The 17,541-nt window shown below is 36.0% G+C and overlaps 2 protein-coding genes and 1 long non-coding RNA gene across 8 annotated transcripts; 1 reads left to right on the forward strand and 2 right to left on the reverse strand.

Annotated features, from left to right (window-relative positions):
- Window positions 1-1,113: 1,113 nt before the first annotated feature.
- LOC114879766 (protein AF-10) lies at window positions 1,114-12,543 on the reverse strand. 3 transcript variants are annotated; one of them, XM_029195015.2, is made up of 14 exons: window positions 11,979-12,543; window positions 11,810-11,889; window positions 11,574-11,738; window positions 11,307-11,504; window positions 11,109-11,226; window positions 10,564-10,937; window positions 10,164-10,492; window positions 8,685-9,173; window positions 8,431-8,614; window positions 8,107-8,344; window positions 7,718-7,870; window positions 7,238-7,502; window positions 7,031-7,159; window positions 1,114-6,950 (listed from the first exon to the last, which is right to left on the reverse strand). In XM_029195015.2, exons 1-14 carry the CDS (start codon window positions 12,085-12,087, stop codon window positions 6,800-6,802), a joined length of 2,982 nt encoding a protein of 993 aa, XP_029050848.1. In that variant the 5' UTR covers window positions 12,088-12,543; the 3' UTR covers window positions 1,114-6,799. The 3 variants fall into 3 exon arrangements, with proteins under 3 accessions (XP_029050848.1, XP_029050847.1, XP_029050846.1); XM_029195014.2 differs by having other exon boundaries at window positions 8,113-8,344; window positions 10,564-11,226; XM_029195013.2 differs by having other exon boundaries at window positions 10,564-11,226.
- Window positions 12,057-17,493, forward strand: LOC114879768. Of its 4 annotated transcripts, none has more exons than XM_029195020.2 (3): window positions 12,057-12,145; window positions 16,384-16,669; window positions 16,733-17,493. In XM_029195020.2, exons 2-3 carry the CDS (start codon window positions 16,397-16,399, stop codon window positions 17,219-17,221), a joined length of 762 nt encoding a protein of 253 aa, XP_029050853.2. In that variant the 5' UTR covers window positions 12,057-12,145; window positions 16,384-16,396; the 3' UTR covers window positions 17,222-17,493. The 4 variants fall into 4 exon arrangements, with proteins under 4 accessions (XP_029050853.2, XP_046145276.1, XP_029050854.2 ...); XM_029195021.2 differs by lacking the exon at window positions 12,057-12,145 and adding an exon at window positions 14,668-14,768; XM_029195019.2 differs by lacking the exon at window positions 12,057-12,145 and adding an exon at window positions 15,987-16,078.
- Window positions 14,068-16,392, reverse strand: LOC114879772. Its single transcript, XR_003789984.2, has 7 exons — window positions 16,310-16,392; window positions 15,942-16,065; window positions 15,786-15,847; window positions 15,481-15,702; window positions 14,827-14,949; window positions 14,399-14,746; window positions 14,068-14,152 (listed from the first exon to the last, which is right to left on the reverse strand). It is a non-coding gene; the product is annotated as an uncharacterized LOC114879772 (long non-coding RNA).
- Window positions 17,494-17,541: the final 48 nt, after the last annotated feature.

Genomic DNA, 17,541 nt, shown 5'->3' on the forward strand with positions numbered 1-17,541 from the left:
ATCTAGAAACGGTCAGATGAAAACACGTGTGTCAATTTCTACAATTACATACTAAAATCAATTTACATAATACTGTTCCTTGACAATTTATACAATTTTTTATTTAACAGAGTAGCATTCATTACTTTTATTAAAGAACTTTGTTAAGAACTATTAAAAAATAAATTGAAGGAACAGAATTTTTTCATTTTACAATCCTATGACTTAAAACAAAGAAACGTTGCTATAGAACAGAACTTTTTCATTTTACAATCCTATGGATTGAAGCAAAGAAACGTTGCTCATCATTGCTCTAGTAAAAAATAAATTGAAGGAACAGAATTTTTTCATTTTACAATCCTATGAATTAAAACAAAGAAACGGTGCTATAGAACAGAATTTTTTCATTTTACAATCCTATGGATTGAAACAAAGAAACATTGCTTATCATTGCTCTATTAAAAAATAAATTGAAGGAACAGAATTTTTTCATTTTACAATCCTATGAATTAAAACAAAGAAACGGTGCTATAGAACAGAATTTTTTCATTTTACAATTCTATTGATTGAAACAAAGAAATATTGCTCATCATTGCTCTATTAAAAAATAAATTGAAGGAACAGAATTTTTTCATTTTACAATCCTATGGATTGAAACAAAGAAACGTTGCTCATTGTTCTACACAGAGCATAGAAAAGTCAATTGTATCTTTGCAGTAAGAAAGTGTCTTTCAACGTTATCCATAAAACACAGTATACTCGTATACTCTCGTATAATATTGATTCGTTGGAGACGAGGTCGCAGGTGAGATTTCCCACGATCGTTGCCCACCACACTCAAGCAAACATCAGGAATTTGTCTGTACGGTTTTAGAGTTACTCGTGCTTCTATGGAGAAGGAAGGATTCTTTTCATTTCTGTTCCAGGAGAAACTTCTTCACTATCAGATCCACTTGCATGTAAAGCTGAAAATTGCAAACAAAATAAAAAAAATTCTTTTCAAAATAAAAGAACAAAAATCTTTGAATTATTAAAAAAGAAAAGAAAGAAAATATAAATGATACCTTGTTTAGAGAAGGAATTACTGTAACAGGAAAATCCGGATGCAGGAGGCGTTTAAGGCAAACGTTGATGCCGTCGTTTAGTCTTCTTTTATTACATGCTTCCGTATGCACAATTACATTACAAAATTGTATCGCACAGTGATTTACATCCCTGGATTAAAAACCGATCACACGACCCTGAGGCAACGTTTCTGAGACTACAGTACACTCATGACTTTTCTTAATTAATTAAACAACAAAAATTTCAGACAAATTTTCATGTACTATTATTCAGGGTTGAGTCGTATCAGAAACGTTGTCTTACACTAGGATAAATTCTCGTTGACAATCGTCCTCCCCTTGGACCTGAAGAAGGCCTTTGGTTCCTCGATTCGGTCATGTAAATCCTACCAGATGTAAATATAAAAGTGAAATTATCTAGGCATCCGATTCGAGGCAAAGATCCTAAATCTAGTAGCTCTGCTCTTCCTTCAATTCAAGTCAGTGGTTTCTCTTTACTCTCTACAATTGTGAAACATTAAGCAAATATTGTTTAACAATAATTTACTGAATTTACATGAATTATTTTAGAGTAATCCTACACAGAAGATTTTAAATATTCCACCTATAACTGGCCAAGAAATCTTCATAAACGCAGTGCAATTTTTACATAAATTTTTAATTCTAGAATTAAAAATAATTAACATATTGCCAATCATGAAAATCAAGTATATTTTGATTATATATTAAATAAAATATGGAAAGTAATTATTCATGCAAATTAAATCTACAATGTGGAAGATTACTCTAAAAATCACTGACTTAAATGGAACTTCAAATCAGTGGTTTCTCTTTACTCTCTACAATTGTGAAACATCAAGCAAATATTGTTTAACAATAATTTACTGAATTTACATGAATTATTTTAGAGTAATCCTACACAGAGGATTTTAAATATTCCACCTATAACTGGCTAAGAAATCTTCATAATTGTAGTGCAATTTTTACATAAATTTTTAATTCTAGAATTAAAAATAATTAACATATTGCCAATCATGAAAATCAAGTATATTTTGATTATATATTAAATAAAATATGGAAAGAAATTATTCATGCAAATTAAATCTACAATGTGGAAGATTACTCTAAAAATCAGTGACTTAAATGGAACTTCAAGTCAGTGGTTTCTCTTTACTCTCTACAATTGTGAAACATTAAGCAAATATTGTTTAACAATAATTTACTGAATTTACATGAATTATTATGAAGTAATCCTACACAGAGGATTTCAAATATTCCACCTATAACTGGCTAAAAAATCTTCATAAATGCAGTGCAATTTTTACATAAATTTTTAATTCTAGAATTAAAAATAATTAACATATTGCCAATCATGCAAATTAAATCTACAATGTGGAACATTTGCCTAAAAATCACTGACTTAAATGGAACTCAGTGTATCCTGAAAAGGAGGACGAAGTCTTCGGTGAATGATTTTAGGTTAACGCGTTAAAGAACAATCAGCCTTTTGTCGTTAGAAAATTTTCCCCCTGTGAAAACACATATGGCATTTCGCTTGGTATGCTCTTCCCTTTTCTTACTTCGTTACGGATACATAAACGCACGTTCTTAGGACATTTCAAAGGTGGCTTGCAAAAGGTCTCCCTGGATTTTAGCTGCACGTTTCTCGTTTGAAAATATACAAAAGAACACCAGGGTACATGCTGCAACCTTTGAAGTGTCCTGATATTCAGCGATACACCTTTTCTTCTTTTCTTTCCATTTTTTTTTTTTGTTCTTTACATGAATAGCTAGCGCCTTACGCGTTGCAAGCTGTCCCAAGAGAAATTTCAATCATTTTTTAAATATTTTATTTAATAAGTATCTTGGGAAAGCTTGCAAGTGTATCGAGTCTTCCCTCGATTCCTCCAGCTCCTTTTTCTATCGCACTAATTATCTTTACAGTGAATCTGATTCATTCTATTCGTTTGTCTAGAGACGTGGGTTCCATTGTGGGGGGCTCAGCTAATTCTCTCTGTCTCGTAGAAAAATGAAAAAACACGCTTCACAAACGACGCCGGATTTGGTTCACTCGCACACAGATGTCTCTCTTTTTTTTTTTTTTACTTTCCAACAGTGACACTTAATAGACGATCTCGAGTATCAAAATGCTACTTTAAGGGTATGGTCTGTGCCAATATTTCGGCCAATCAAAGCATTGTTGCCGCCTTGGACGCTGATCTCTTTTCACAGTTTTCATTTCATTCGACTTTCCTTAACGTTAAGTCTAATTTCAAACAAAGTAGATAGATACAGTTACAGGAGAATCTAATTTTTTTGTTGAGCAAATCACTTAAAATTAATAGCCTTTTTCTTTTGTTCACTCTATGCAAATTCATCCTGTTATCAGACACTTTCTTAATTTTGAAACAATCAGGTTTCTCTTTGATTAGCAAGTTTTCCTTAAAGTGAACAAATATCTATACACCTAACTCTAAACGCATCATTTTTCGTGTACATAATTATATATATGTACGAAACATTTAAGAGTTACAATAAAGCTACTAGTGAATAGAAAATCCTAAGAAATAGAGCCACATTGGGTTTATACAAAACTTATAAAGGAATACCTTAATTCTATTAGGTGTACAAATTAATTCGGTGCCTTTTCTTTTTTTAATTAATGTTATAGTTACAATTATTGAATCATATTCTCGCGCTATTTTTCAAATTCACAAAAGCGCGGGAAAATATTCCAATTTAAAATAGTAACTAAGAAAGTAATTATTCTCGCGCCATTTTTCAAATTCACAAAAGCGCGGGAAAATATTCGAATTTAAAATAGTAACTAAAAAACTGTAACATTAAAGGCACCGAATTAATTTGTACACCTAATATACAATTTACAAGAACACTCTTCCTTGATAATAATTTTATGCGAATCGATTTCGCAGCGAATTTTCGAGGTTAAAAACATTGTCTGTAACATTTCCTTGTTCATTCTGCATAAGCCCAATGTTCCCCAGAATTAGAGACTTTGGTGAAAATAAAAGTCAAATTTCCAAGCGACAATAGCTTCGAGGAACCAATCCACGGTGGATTAGGAACACAATAATTTATTTGTACGATTTGAAATTGAACACAAGACAAACGAGAGCGTGAAAGTGTCGAAATTAAGGGGCAACGTTGGGTTTTAAATTTCTTCAAAGTTCTTTCACCAAGCAAGAGAAAACGATTCGCCGTGGCGATTTTGTTATGTCTCAAAATCTTAAACAAATTATCTCTATTGATCGTTTAAGAGATCGAGAAGAGTTCAATGATTCGATTGCAAAAATTTGGCACTGTCTTGTTGTGTAAAAATATTATCGTTTACTGCTCTCTGTTAACTTCGCTTATTCATTTTCTCTCTCTATCGTACACGCTTTGTTCTCGTCTCTCTTATTCTTAAAACGTACAACGACACTACATCGAGAAATAACGCATAAAATACTCTTCATCGGTATAAACGCACTGTTGTCCTTTTTAACCGCGACTTGGTGGAAATCGTTTTTAGCCTGACGTAAAAGTCGGTCAATCGAGACAGCATGGTGTATTTTATAATGAAACTTTCAAGTGTCGACAATTTTTCTTTTTGTACAATTAAAAGTGCGATTCAGGCTGTCTCGCGAGACGTTTTAAGTACCATAAATTAATGACAAATACAGTATGTACAATATAAATTGGACCAGCACTTCGTTCTCGACAGAACCGACGTGTACACGAAGAAAACTCGATAGAATTTTGTTACAGTTAATCGATTTTTCCCTGAGTGGTGACGAGCTATCCTGAAAAATCTTTCGTGTCCTCGTGATCTACCACTATTTATATCGTATTACAAAGTAAGCCTAGAGGTGGTTCTATCCGTTCGCTTTTAAAAACAACAAAATTTACAATCCTCGAACACAGTACGCACCGATTTCAAATCGTCTTTCCGTAAAATAATACTTTAGAATGGAGAACACAATATGGTAATACATATAATTAACTTTATGTAAAAAAAAAAATTCCATTCTGTATAATTAAATGCAAACTCTAATTTTAACAGTTGAAAATTAATAAGAAAACGAAATAAATTCATGCTTTTGACATTAAAACGGAAAGACAGATTTTCCGTCACGTTCAATCATTATTTTACTTTCTTATCACTTTCAGTTAAAATGTTCATCGATTGGCGATACGTGAAAAGCAAAGCGTTCCACTCGAAAGTATCCCTCGTATGGTTCGAATTTTTCTAATTTCCCGTACTCGTATAAAATAATTAACTAAAGTTGAATGATAATGCATGTATGTACAATTAAAAGTGTATCTGTGTATGTGTGCTGCCATCGAGAAAGGTAAGGTACTAGCAACGAAGAAAGATGAATCGCAAATGAACCAGGAAAACACTAACGCATCCCATCATCAAAGATCCGGAACACACGGTTGCAATTCAAGCGGTTCCTAAGTAACGTAAAAACAAATCATGTATTCGCTCTAAAGACTATTCATCAACCTGTTTCACAGCGAGTTTATTGGTGGAAGGCAGTGCTCGAGTTATACATCTAAAGTAGTATGTTTCTATATGTATAAGATTAGAATATACATTGATTCGACTGTGAAATAGGTCAATTGTATATTACAATTCATTACGAAGGTGTTAGCCTTGCGACATAAGTGGCGCGCTAAAGGAAATCCCCAAAACATTGTACCTGATGTTACGGGCTCGGGTGGGCTCGGAAAAAATCGGGCGAGCTCGGCCGGGTGAGCGATACATGCGCGCAGTCGGGTCAGGTCGGATAAAGTCGGGCCGATTCGGACGAGCTCCCGCGGTCCGCAACTCTCCTGTCCGAATCTGCCCGACTTCATCCGACCTGAGCCGAGGCAGTCAGGCTACCCGACTGCACGTACGCCTCGGACACCCGGCCGAGCCCGCCCGATGTTTTCCGAGCCGACCCGAATAGTCCGAAACGGCACGGCATTTTTTAAAAATCGATGTCGATGGAATCGTTCAGCAAAAAATGCCTATGTAAAAACAATACGGGCGACTTTGTCGTACCACCAGACTTACACGCAGTTGTAACCTCTCGTTAAAATGTACACCTACTCGTAATATTATTGCTATTCGTCGCGATAGATTAACTTACAGTCTAAAATTTGTACATCTGTGGATTTGCCGTTTCATTTTTTTCTTCCTTTTCTTTTTTTTTCTTCAAATCTTTTCAATGTTTTCTCTCTTTACGATGCCGACGATGGATAGATTGTCTCAGACGTGCTCGACAACGTGCAACCAATGAAAAACGAAAGAACGAGTGATTCTCTAAGTCTAGAAGTAACAGTTTCTTCGCTTTAAACTACAAGGCCTCTCTATTTTATAATGCTTGTGATTTTTCGTATCTGTGAAATCAATCTACCAATCTAGATACTGTAACCTGTGAAATTTGCTGAGTGATTGGAAATGCGAATATAAAAACGTATGAATTCATAGAATCTCATTCGCGAGCGAATAAAATTATGAATCGACATAACCGTTTAAATGCAAATGCTTTCTTTCTGACTAACGGTGTTCAGTTTTATCCTACTAATGCAAAATGACCGATTGATCGAGCAGAAACACCAGTCGGTTATCCGATTCTCGTTGAAGAAGCACGTGAAGCCGATCTTGAGGACGAGACAATTTTCTTTATCCCTCAAGTTTTATTACTATTACGTCGGTCAACTGATGCAGCATGCTCTTCTCTGTTGATTCTTTACATCTATCTTCAGCTGGGTTTCCCCGGTGGCCCGTGGCTGGGCGGAGATGGTCCGTGCGAGTGAAGATTATGAACGTTACCCACTTGATTGCTCGTGAGACTGGACACGGTAGGCTGGTACATCGAGGGCATGTAATTGCTCGACGACTGTGGCACTGACCTGGAATCACACGAAACAGCCGATAATAATATTCGTAGAATTAAAAAAAGAATATCGATCGCTTGGCAGCGACTTGGCACCTTGGTACTCCGCGCACTGGATCTGGCGTGACGGACGAATTCCTCACCACTCCAGAATTACCAGTCGGCGCCGGGGATACTATATTGCTCGGCTGCCCTTGATGGTACCCACTCCCGGCAGGACTGTGTCTGTTCGCAACGATAGCAACAAAAATTGAACGTTGCAGTATCTGTAACCGGATGTCGCGTGAAAGACAAACACGTTACCTGATCGTTGGACTCGGCTGGGGCGCGACCAACGACGTTCGGTGTTGATACTGAGACAGAGAAGCCGCGGCTGGAGGGGAAGGATCCGGTGGTAAGCCGTTTTCTAACGCCGCCGAGTGATTACTCGCGCTCGAGTGCGGCATGTACGTGTTGTTCACTCGAGGTTCGCGGTTCACTCTTGGAACCGGGGCCGCCGCTCCTGGAGGTACATCGGGGTGTGGAACGTTGGGGTGCGACGGGTTAACGTTTGGGTGTATGTTGTTCACTAGAATTTTAGTCAAATTAGATTATCAATTGAAATATATATTTATATAATATTTATTGTCACGTCCTGTGACAATTCCACTAGACTAACCATTCTAATATACATAAGCAATGTGGTGGACTCAGTTCACCCGACATTACATTATAATTTATTATTTATAATATAATATTATATATATATAAAACTTGGAATGTAAAGTATGAAAGATAAATTACCAGGATGTGCACTAGGCTGAGTCGTCAGTGGGATAGCAAGTCTAGCATTCACAGCCAATAAGTGATCTCTCCTTTGCAAAAGACTATTTACATGTTCCTCTAGCCTAAGGTTCTCTGCTCTCAACTGATGAAGACACGAAAGTAGGGAAGCAACTGTAAAAAATAATTTTAAAATATAATTAGTCTTCTTTCTTCAACACGTGTAAAATTGATTAAATTCAATGAGCCAGGAAGCAACATCTTGTACAACTTATAGGATTTTATGATACAAATGGATGCAACAAAAAATACACGTTCATGCATGCTTATTTTAAAAGAGAGAAAGAATAAATTGATCCCCAATTTTCACCAAACCCATGCGACTGAAAGCATGTTTTTCCTTGCCGTACACTCACTGTCAAAGTGTTGAGCTTGCTCCATCAGAAACTGACTTCCCTGTTCCCACTGCCTCTCCAGAAGCTGATCCAACGTTTGGGGTATCGTTCCACCTCCCAAAGCACCGGTACCGGCAATATTAACGCTAGCACTTGCATTACTATTAATATTCATGTTGGAGTTTGTATTGCTGTTTGTATTAAAAACTGAAGAAAACGATGTGGGCGGTGCACCTGTTTGATTGGATCGTATCTGTTTGCAAAAAAATATATGATTAAAATAAAAAAAAGTTCAATGAATTTCACTTTCTTTGAAAACGCATTTTTTCAAATACATACAGACGCGATCACTCGACTGTGCAGCTGTGGACCAACTAAATTCGTCGTCGAATTACTAGCTTCTGTAAAAATAGAGTGTGCTTCTAGCTCTTGTGAAAGCGTATCAGACATTTTTTGTGCCATTGTCGAAGTTGGATTCAACTGATTTCCTAACATATGAGGCGCACTAACTCCATTCTGAAATCTATTGCATTATTTGAATTAGAATATGAAGAATAATTAATTGTAAATATTGTCACAATTATGATTCTTACAACTTAATATCTTTCTCCTCTTTAGGATGTGTCAGCGTTGGAGTACTGGACGCAGAGGGTGTAGGTGTCGTAGAAGCTGCACTAGCACTTTTCCTCTTTCTTCTTCCCGGTCCATTACTGCTCATACTCTCTGAACCGGGACTACTAGGAGGAGACTCTTTGACCGTAGGACCCATTAGATTCGTGGAGACAGAATTAACGCTACTAAAGTGACCGGTGCCTAATGTTGGCCCTTGAATAATGGATGGTATGGGTGCAACAGTTATGGCGGGTGGGGGAGTCTGATGGTTGCTTCTTCCACCCCGTTTGGATGTTGTTACTACCGCACTGCTGGATACTGATGTTACAACGGAAGAAGCTGATGGTTGAGATTGCTGTTGCTGTTGGTGAGGCTGCGAAGGTACTTGCACTTGAGCCAGTGCTGGTTGACTGTTCGATGACCCACGCTTTGGCTTTCGAGATTTGTCTTGTTTATCAGATGACTGAGAACTGGAAAGAAAAAGAATAAAATTGTATATAATGCAGCTTTATCAGCTGGATCCTTTGCTGTAATTTAAAAGTAAAAAAAAATATTTTTGTAACGATATGAAATAATTATAATCCAATTAATTAGTTGGTACATGATTTGTATTATAATGGAGAACTTTTATGTATATTGTTTACAAAATAGAGAAAAACAAATATTATAATCCACTAATAAAACTGAAAAATCAGAAATGTATCCTTGAGTGTAAAAGTTACATAAGCAATAATGCACATACAATAACGTAAATGTATTACATAAAATTGATTGTTGTACAAAATGCAAAATAAACGAACCGTTATACAGTGCCATTTATAATATCACGTTACTCCTTTCCTTCGTTCGTTGCCCTTGAGGCCCCTTGAGGTAGAAAAAACAAACATAACCTCAAAGTACTGTTAAAATTACAGACGAAACTCAGAATATTAAAATAATCACGGTTGTCTGTAAGAATTTAGGTCCCACTGATGATTCTCTACAATTTATACCGAAGAAATACGAAACAATACAAGTTTTCATTAATTATTGTAACCATGAAGTGCAGAATACCATGGTAAACGTTTTTCAATTAAAACAGTTATTTCTCAAACAGTTTAAAGAAATAAATTGCACTTCGGAGGAACGATGTTTTGCACAGTATTATGAATTCACAGATCACAACATTTTTCTATTTATCTAATGACTTTTATCGTATATAAGAAGAGGTTAAAAACAAAGAGGCTTGTTTATCCAAAGAGACGGCCATTTTGATATCCCCTCTCTCGGCGCGCGATTTGAATTGAATACAATATTTGCTCAAATTCTTAGCTTCATTTACTTTTATATTATGAAAATACTTTTCTCTATTGTTATTGCTGGAAATTATAATAAATATAATACGTTTATTTTGCATGGAAAAACCCCTGAATATTCAAATAATAATTAAAATGAAAACATTTACATATTATTACACTTACCGAGATCTCTTGGCGGGAGCTTCTTCGTTTACAAATCTTTCAGAATTCGACACAGCGTTCGCTCTAGCTTCCATGTTTGCCGCGGTGGTGATGATACTTTGCTGGAGTTGCTGATAAAGCGTTGGCGCGCTTGTAACTACACTCTGCACCGTATTAGACAGAGAAGTTGCGGTCAACGGAACGGACACCACTATGCTGTTTGAAGTAGTCGTGGGTGACTGAGCAATTGTTGATGACTGAGACTGCGTTACCGTCATTATCACAGGTGTGGTAGTCGCTTCTGTAGTGACTGGAGTATTTGACGATTGAATTGGACTCTCAACCTTCAACTGATACAAAAATAAAGTATAAATTACAGACGTTAAAATGTAAAGTAAAACATTTCCAAAAATTCAGTTACCTTTTTTGATTTTTCCGGTTCGGTAGTTGTACTCAAGCTTGTAGCTTCCGTAATGGTTGTCTGTATGTTATTGCTTGATACAGCTTGTTGTACAATGGAACTGACAGCGACAACAACCGATCCGCTGGCTTCCGAGCTGACCGATTGGTTCGAATTTTCATTTCCTATTACCGTTGGGGTACGGGCTCCCGTTTTTCTTTTTTTACTGTGACTCGACGTCTTGTTCGACGACGAAGAGTTAGATTTCGTTTGTCCGCCGCTTTTATGCCCCGAGTTCGAGTTCGATCCCGATTTAATCGTTGCGGCTGCTACAGCAGTAGTGGAAGTAGTGCCATCATGTCCGAACACACTCTCCGATTGGGTGACGATTGTCTCTACGAAGTTTGAAGTTGTGAATTTACTGGAATTTGTGGTGTTGTCTTTGGGTGTATTACGGCCGCTGCTGCTTTTGTCGTCAGCAACGCCATTTATTTCTAGACTTGGACTAGTATTGGATTTGTTTTTAGAATTGGTAGTGGATTTGGAACTTGAACTCTTTCTTTTACCACTTGATGAAGATTTTATCGGAGTCTCTGCTTCCTTTTCAGGTGACGAATCTGATGAGCCATTATCAGCTGGTATTGGCTTGTAAGGTGGTATGGTTTTTACATTACCACCCTTTTTCTACAAATTATGATGAAATTTTTTTTATTTTAATCTGTATATACACGCAGAGAGAGCGATTAGAAAGCGAGAAGACTAACCAATTTTGAATAATGATGCTGGCAGTATCCACAGTATTTTACGTTATCAAGATAGTTGCCAGCTTCTTCGCAGAGCAAGCCAAGAGCCTGAGCACACGTAACATGAAATTGCTGCCTGCAGCCAGTCTTGTTGCACTGCATACAGGCTCCTACATTTGCTCTGCTACCCCTTCCTTGTTCTTCGCATATATAACATGACTGAAAAAATGAAGATTGTATATAACACAGTCAAGGATTTTTAAGAAGAATAATTATCGATGCTTTTACCTTACTAAACCTTTCTGATGGTATAAGTTGCAAAATGATCGGTTCCATGGTTGTCACGTTACCAAATCTAACTTCCGGTATGTACAATGCACAAACCACGTGTGCCCAGCCAGCCTGATCCGTTCTCTTAAGAGCTCCATCACGGCTTGGACATAACTCGCAGCGCTGCGAATTAATATTATAAAACGTAGATCGATCATCATTGTTATCGCTTCAAAAATATTGATGTTACTTACCACACGGGCACTACGCTCTTGTGATTCGCACTTTCTACAGTACCATGGTCCCGTTGGCACTGTGACGATACCATAGCAAGCTGTAAAACGATTAGTAATGACCAAACTAATGACTGAGTGTAAGCTTAATTTAATTCATATTACCTTACATGAAATAATGAAAACAAACCTTGGTGTACAGCAACTGTGCAACCTTGACCATCGCAATACACCAACGGATTTTCAGTCCAACCCCTCTCGTCAGAACACACGCAGCACCCTCCAAGCATCTCCTTCATGCTGTGTTCCAAGCAATTCGGAAGACGAGACTAGCATGAGGAGCTAGGCGAGCCGCAGGTAAAGACGTGGCGCGAGGTTGATTCGCTTTCGCAATTGCATCCTGGCGATGGTGATCCTCGATTCCTTGCTTCCCTCACCGATCTCCTTGATTCTACCGTACACGCGTGACGCATTCAACGATGAATCGTGGCTGAACTCGCGGTTGCACGTTGTCCGTCGCGAATACGACCCACGACGCGAGCACACGAACTGGCGACACCGAGGCGCTTCCAGTATATCGTGCACCATGCGTTCTCGTAGAAAATTTCCTTTTGCAACGTACTCGGACGGTTTGTTATTTACAACGGCGCTCTATTTGTTTCGCTGGTCGGCCATCTTATTTTTCTTGTCGCGCTTCTTATGCGCATGCGCGGCTCTACCAGCTGCCGCGAAAATGGAAAAGCATGTTCGAAAATGCGCCTACAAAGAAAATTCATTTTTATAAATTAAATATTACACGAATAATTATTATATACTAATTATTATTAATAATTACTATAATAAAAAAATTATAATAATTACTAAATTAATAATTATTAATATTTATTATTATTTAATCTTGCAAGTATTGCAGTGAATTTTCCTAGTAAATAATTAAGCAATGTTCAACCAATTATCCATGTATTATAAACTAATTATTATTATTATTATTTATTATTATTTAATCTTGCAAGTATTGCAGTGAATTTTCCTAGTAAATAATTAAGCAATGTTCAACCAATTATCCATGTAATTATTATTATTATTATTATTGATAATAACTATAATAAAAAAATTATAATAATTACTAAATTAATAATTATTAATATTTATTATTATTTAATCTTAAAAGTATCGCAGTGAATTTTCCTAGTAAATCATTAAGTAATGTTTAACCAATTATCCATGATTAATTAAACTTTTATTCCCACTGTTCAGAATACCATTAACGTATCCTTTGACAGAGGAAGGCTATTAATTTCAGTATCAATGTAAATTATAATGAATTGTAATGACGAGTTACAATCTTATCAATGAAGATAGCGTGGTTTCGCGTACGCGCGTGCGACCCACCAATCACTAACTCCAACTGTTTATAAGAGCATAAGAATGTACATACACACCAGTAGTACGGGTGTGTTGAATGAATCACAAATGAGACAGCAAAATAATTTAATCACTTGCATATTAATAGTGAACACACTAATGTAAAATAAACTAACAAAGAACAGAAAATGTGTTGTTTTAAATGAAAAAGCGGTTCAATGAACTAAAAGAACTGACGGTAAAGTAAATCCCTGAAGTTATTTGGATCAAAACAATAGCTCCAAGATGGAGCCAAGCAATGATCTATGTACTTTTGAATGGGCGACGTCCTCCCATTTGCCTGAAATTTTATCTTTTCTATATGAAAATTTTGATAAAGAGGAAACTATGCTGACAAGTCTGAGGGATAATAATACTCTAACAGCTGAAGATGAAGAATCAATGAGGATAGATCACGAAAGATTGATCCGAGCGATCTTCGCTTTTTCCCCTTGTTTAATAGCCGTGGAAAAATCATTAAAAAAGATCATTGGCGTGAACCTGATGATTGTCAGCAGGAATTCCAAGTTCGACGACAAAGCTGATGGGGTATCCGCTGCGTTCATCAACAATCCTCCTACAACAAGATTAATGAAACAGTATTTCAATTATCTGTCGGTAATCAGCGAGAAGGCTGATCTGTTCAATAAATTTCCTAACGCTAGAGCGGCTGTAGAGTTCTACGCGGTTGCCATTGATAAGAATTACCGTAGACGAGGCCTCTCAAAAGCGCTGATGGCAGCTGGAATATCGTTTGCAAAAGACACCGTCCAGGATGCTGGATTCATATTCGGAGTGTACACCTCCTTGTACTCGAAAAAAGCAGCTGAGACCCTTGGTTTGAGGAGCGTCATGGACGTTGATCTTCTAACTTATAGGGATGCTGATGGTCAGCCTATTTTCCAGGATACTCCTCCACATAATATTGTTTCTGTCATGGTGTTACAGCTTGCATAAAACCTTGCAAATAATAGTTTTAGTAATAAAGTTCTAATCAAAATTCTAATTAAATATTACAGCCTTTTCTCTCTATTCTAAGTTAGACTACCTTAAGATAATTTAATTATTTTTAGTAATGCAACATATGGTACAAATACTTCTGATTCTTATCTACTATCAAATGAACTCCAATAAATATTTTAAAAAATTGATTTATAGAAAGTCCAATAATTGCTGGAAATCAATGAATAATTGATTAGTCATTACCAGTGCTAGAAACTGCATAATTTTCCCGGTTGCAATTTTCCTATTTAGCAGACTGTTTCATTAAGCTGGTGCTGCATCTACTAATGATTAATTCCTCTTCATAGGAACATTTGTTATCTAATATTGTCATAGCGTATGATAATGCAATGTACCGTAGGATCTTCTAGCAATGTTACCCGGGGAAGTACCAGTGGTCTTCGCATTGAAAGTCCCGGGAATTAGAGCGACTTGGTTTCGCGCGGTAGACCATAAAAGAGACTTACAGCAGTGTTTCGCGTTGCAATTCGCTGGTATTGTTCTTCGAAGGATAATCGTGTTTTTCAAAATCAAAATATCTCCAATTGTATCCTGTAAAACAAAAACGATCATTGTAAGTAATTTCAGCAATTATAAAAGTAAGATTTCTATTTTGTTCTGAAGATTTATACCTGCACTGGTATAATTCCCGTTATCGCTGCATATTCAGGCTCTTATCAGCGATACTTCTCCGTAATTAATTTAAAACCAGTTGTATAAAGGCGATTTTATCTTGGTATTCATGTTTACATTTTCTGAAAATTGAAATTTAGTATATTTGTATTATAAAATTTTCTGGTTGAAAATTAATAATTATTATTAATATCAATATTAGATATAATGTAATATATTGATTCCACAGATCAATATACATTAATAATAATAATTATTATTATTAATATCAATATTAGATATGATGTAATATATTGATTCCTTTCCACAGATCAATATACATAAACAATAATAATAATTATTAATATCAATATTAGATTTTCAGAAAACCTTGAGCACAATTAACACTTCATTCGTGCAAATTGACTAAAAACAAAATCACAAAGTTACAATTTAGGTATAATTAAAAAAGAAAACACACAGAAAGTATGCTCACTGTCAACAATAGAATATTCCATTTCTTCAGTAAGAAAAAAGTAATTAATGTAATGTTTAGAAAAGTGTGTGTGTGTGTGTGTTTTATTTTTAAATAGAAATTGATTAAGAGTCTATGACCTAGAATCATTAGTGTATGTTAATGAATGAAGCCACATTAACACTACATTAACGCGTACGGAGATAACGGGTTCCTGAACTTCCTCCGGGATAATTAACATTTATCTCTGGTATTTTCACTCCTTTCGTTGTCACGGCCTTGTATACAGAACGTGGTTCAATGATTCGTGCCCGCCGCACGCGTATCGCGTTTCTTATTCATTGTTCATCCAACTTCAATTGTTATCAACTGTAACGCGATTCGTTGACTGAAAGGAATTTCCCGGTGGTATCCTTTTACCCTAAGTTTAATAAATAAAATTTACTTTAGTGAATGCACTGTATCAAACTTATCAATTAAAATAATTTTAAAAAATACATTTACCATGTAATCAATTTCCATGCCTCATTGCAATTCATTTCAAATCTGGAACAGCATAGAATTATCTGAAAAAGTGAAATATTTTTAAATTGTAGATAATTTAAAGAATTAAAGATCTTGTGGAAAATATTGATAAGGTAACAAAAACAAATTATTTACCGTTTACCGTACTGAATATTGAACCTTTTCTCGATTACACAATAACGTGCACGCTCCTTATATTCTCAACCGGTTTGCCGATAATGGCCAGTATAGCGCGAACCGTCAGCCTTCACAGATCTCTCTTGAACAATGAGGTAAGAATTAATCAAACGATTCATTGAACAGACTGCTTTAACACTAAACCTACTAGAGCGGTTAAATGACCGCTTTTGAGACTTTAAAAATAAATGTTTTCTAATTAATACATAACAATTATTTTGTGTTTTATTGCACCTACTAAATTCTGTATTATTTATAATCAATTTGAAAAAATATAACGTTTGGTAGGTTTAGTGTTAAAATACATTACTCTTTTTCAGCGTTACCTAAATTTTCTAGAAGCTCCACAAATTAAAAAAAATTCAGTAGCAAGTGTTAATGATAATTATTCTACTTTCAGGACCAGAAACAGAATGCCACCCTACCGGGTATGGGGCTCTATAGAAGATGGGAGCATCGAGTTCGAATCTCTAACAGATGACACCCTTGAGGGTGCTATAAACGTAATAAGGGAGAGTTTCTTTGTCTATGAGAGCGTTTCCAGAGGTGTTGATCTTCTGTCAGAGCCTGGTGCATCGAAGGAGCTGGAGAAACTTTGCCTGGATGCTGCCAAGGATGGGATCAGTGTCGTGGCAATTGATGTGAACAGTGGTGAAGTTATTGGAGTTGCCTTCAACAAAATGCAGGTAAAATAACATCTTTCTAATATTTTTAAAATATGCTAATAAGATAATTACTGTTACCTGCAGGTGGCCCAGAATTCAGCAGAGAAAAGTGCCTTTGAAATTTTCAGTGAGAACTGCAAGTACCAGTCATCGAAAGCTCTGGTGGACTTCATGATTGACGTAGACTCCAGGATAAATCTTTTTAAACACTACAATACAGACTGCATCTTTGAGATTATGTTTCTGGCCACTCTGCCCAGCCAACAGAAGCGCAGGATAGGAGAGCTGTTGGTTTCCTCATCGATGGAGCTGGCTAAGGAGCTGAAAAAAGAGAAGTCAGTGAAAACACCAGTTACAATTGACGGTGACAATACTGTACAAAATAAGGAAGCGATACCCAGTTTGATATCTGCAATTATGACTTCAAGCTACTCTCAGAAGATTGCCAGCAAGTGTGGATTCGAGGATCTGATAAAAGTACCTTATGAAAAATTCTCATTCAAAGGGAAGACTTTTAGTGATAGAATAGGGGACGAACATCCAAGCTGCGTTTTAGTTGCTAAAAGATTATAGTGTAAATTAATTTATTACAATGCATTGATATTAATAGTTCTATAATTTGGAAAATTGTTGTACAATTTCTTGTTTATATAACGCGTTATCAAGTCAGCCCAATTGGCTGCATAATCAAGTTCGAAATCGAACATCAAAACATGCGATAAATGAACGTCTGGCACGTTCAACTGTTTACGCAATCATAGAGATAGCTTAAAACATATTCGTATTTCCGTAAACACGCATTTGTGTAATGGGGACATTGGAGGAATAAAAAGAAATTTTAAATATCTTCCCTATCAATTTTCAATCTTAGGTACGTATTCTATTGAGAATCA

This window comes from Osmia bicornis, chromosome 16, assembly GCF_907164935.1.
Source record: "Osmia bicornis bicornis chromosome 16, iOsmBic2.1, whole genome shotgun sequence".
Lineage (NCBI taxonomy): Eukaryota > Metazoa > Arthropoda > Insecta > Hymenoptera > Megachilidae > Osmia > Osmia bicornis.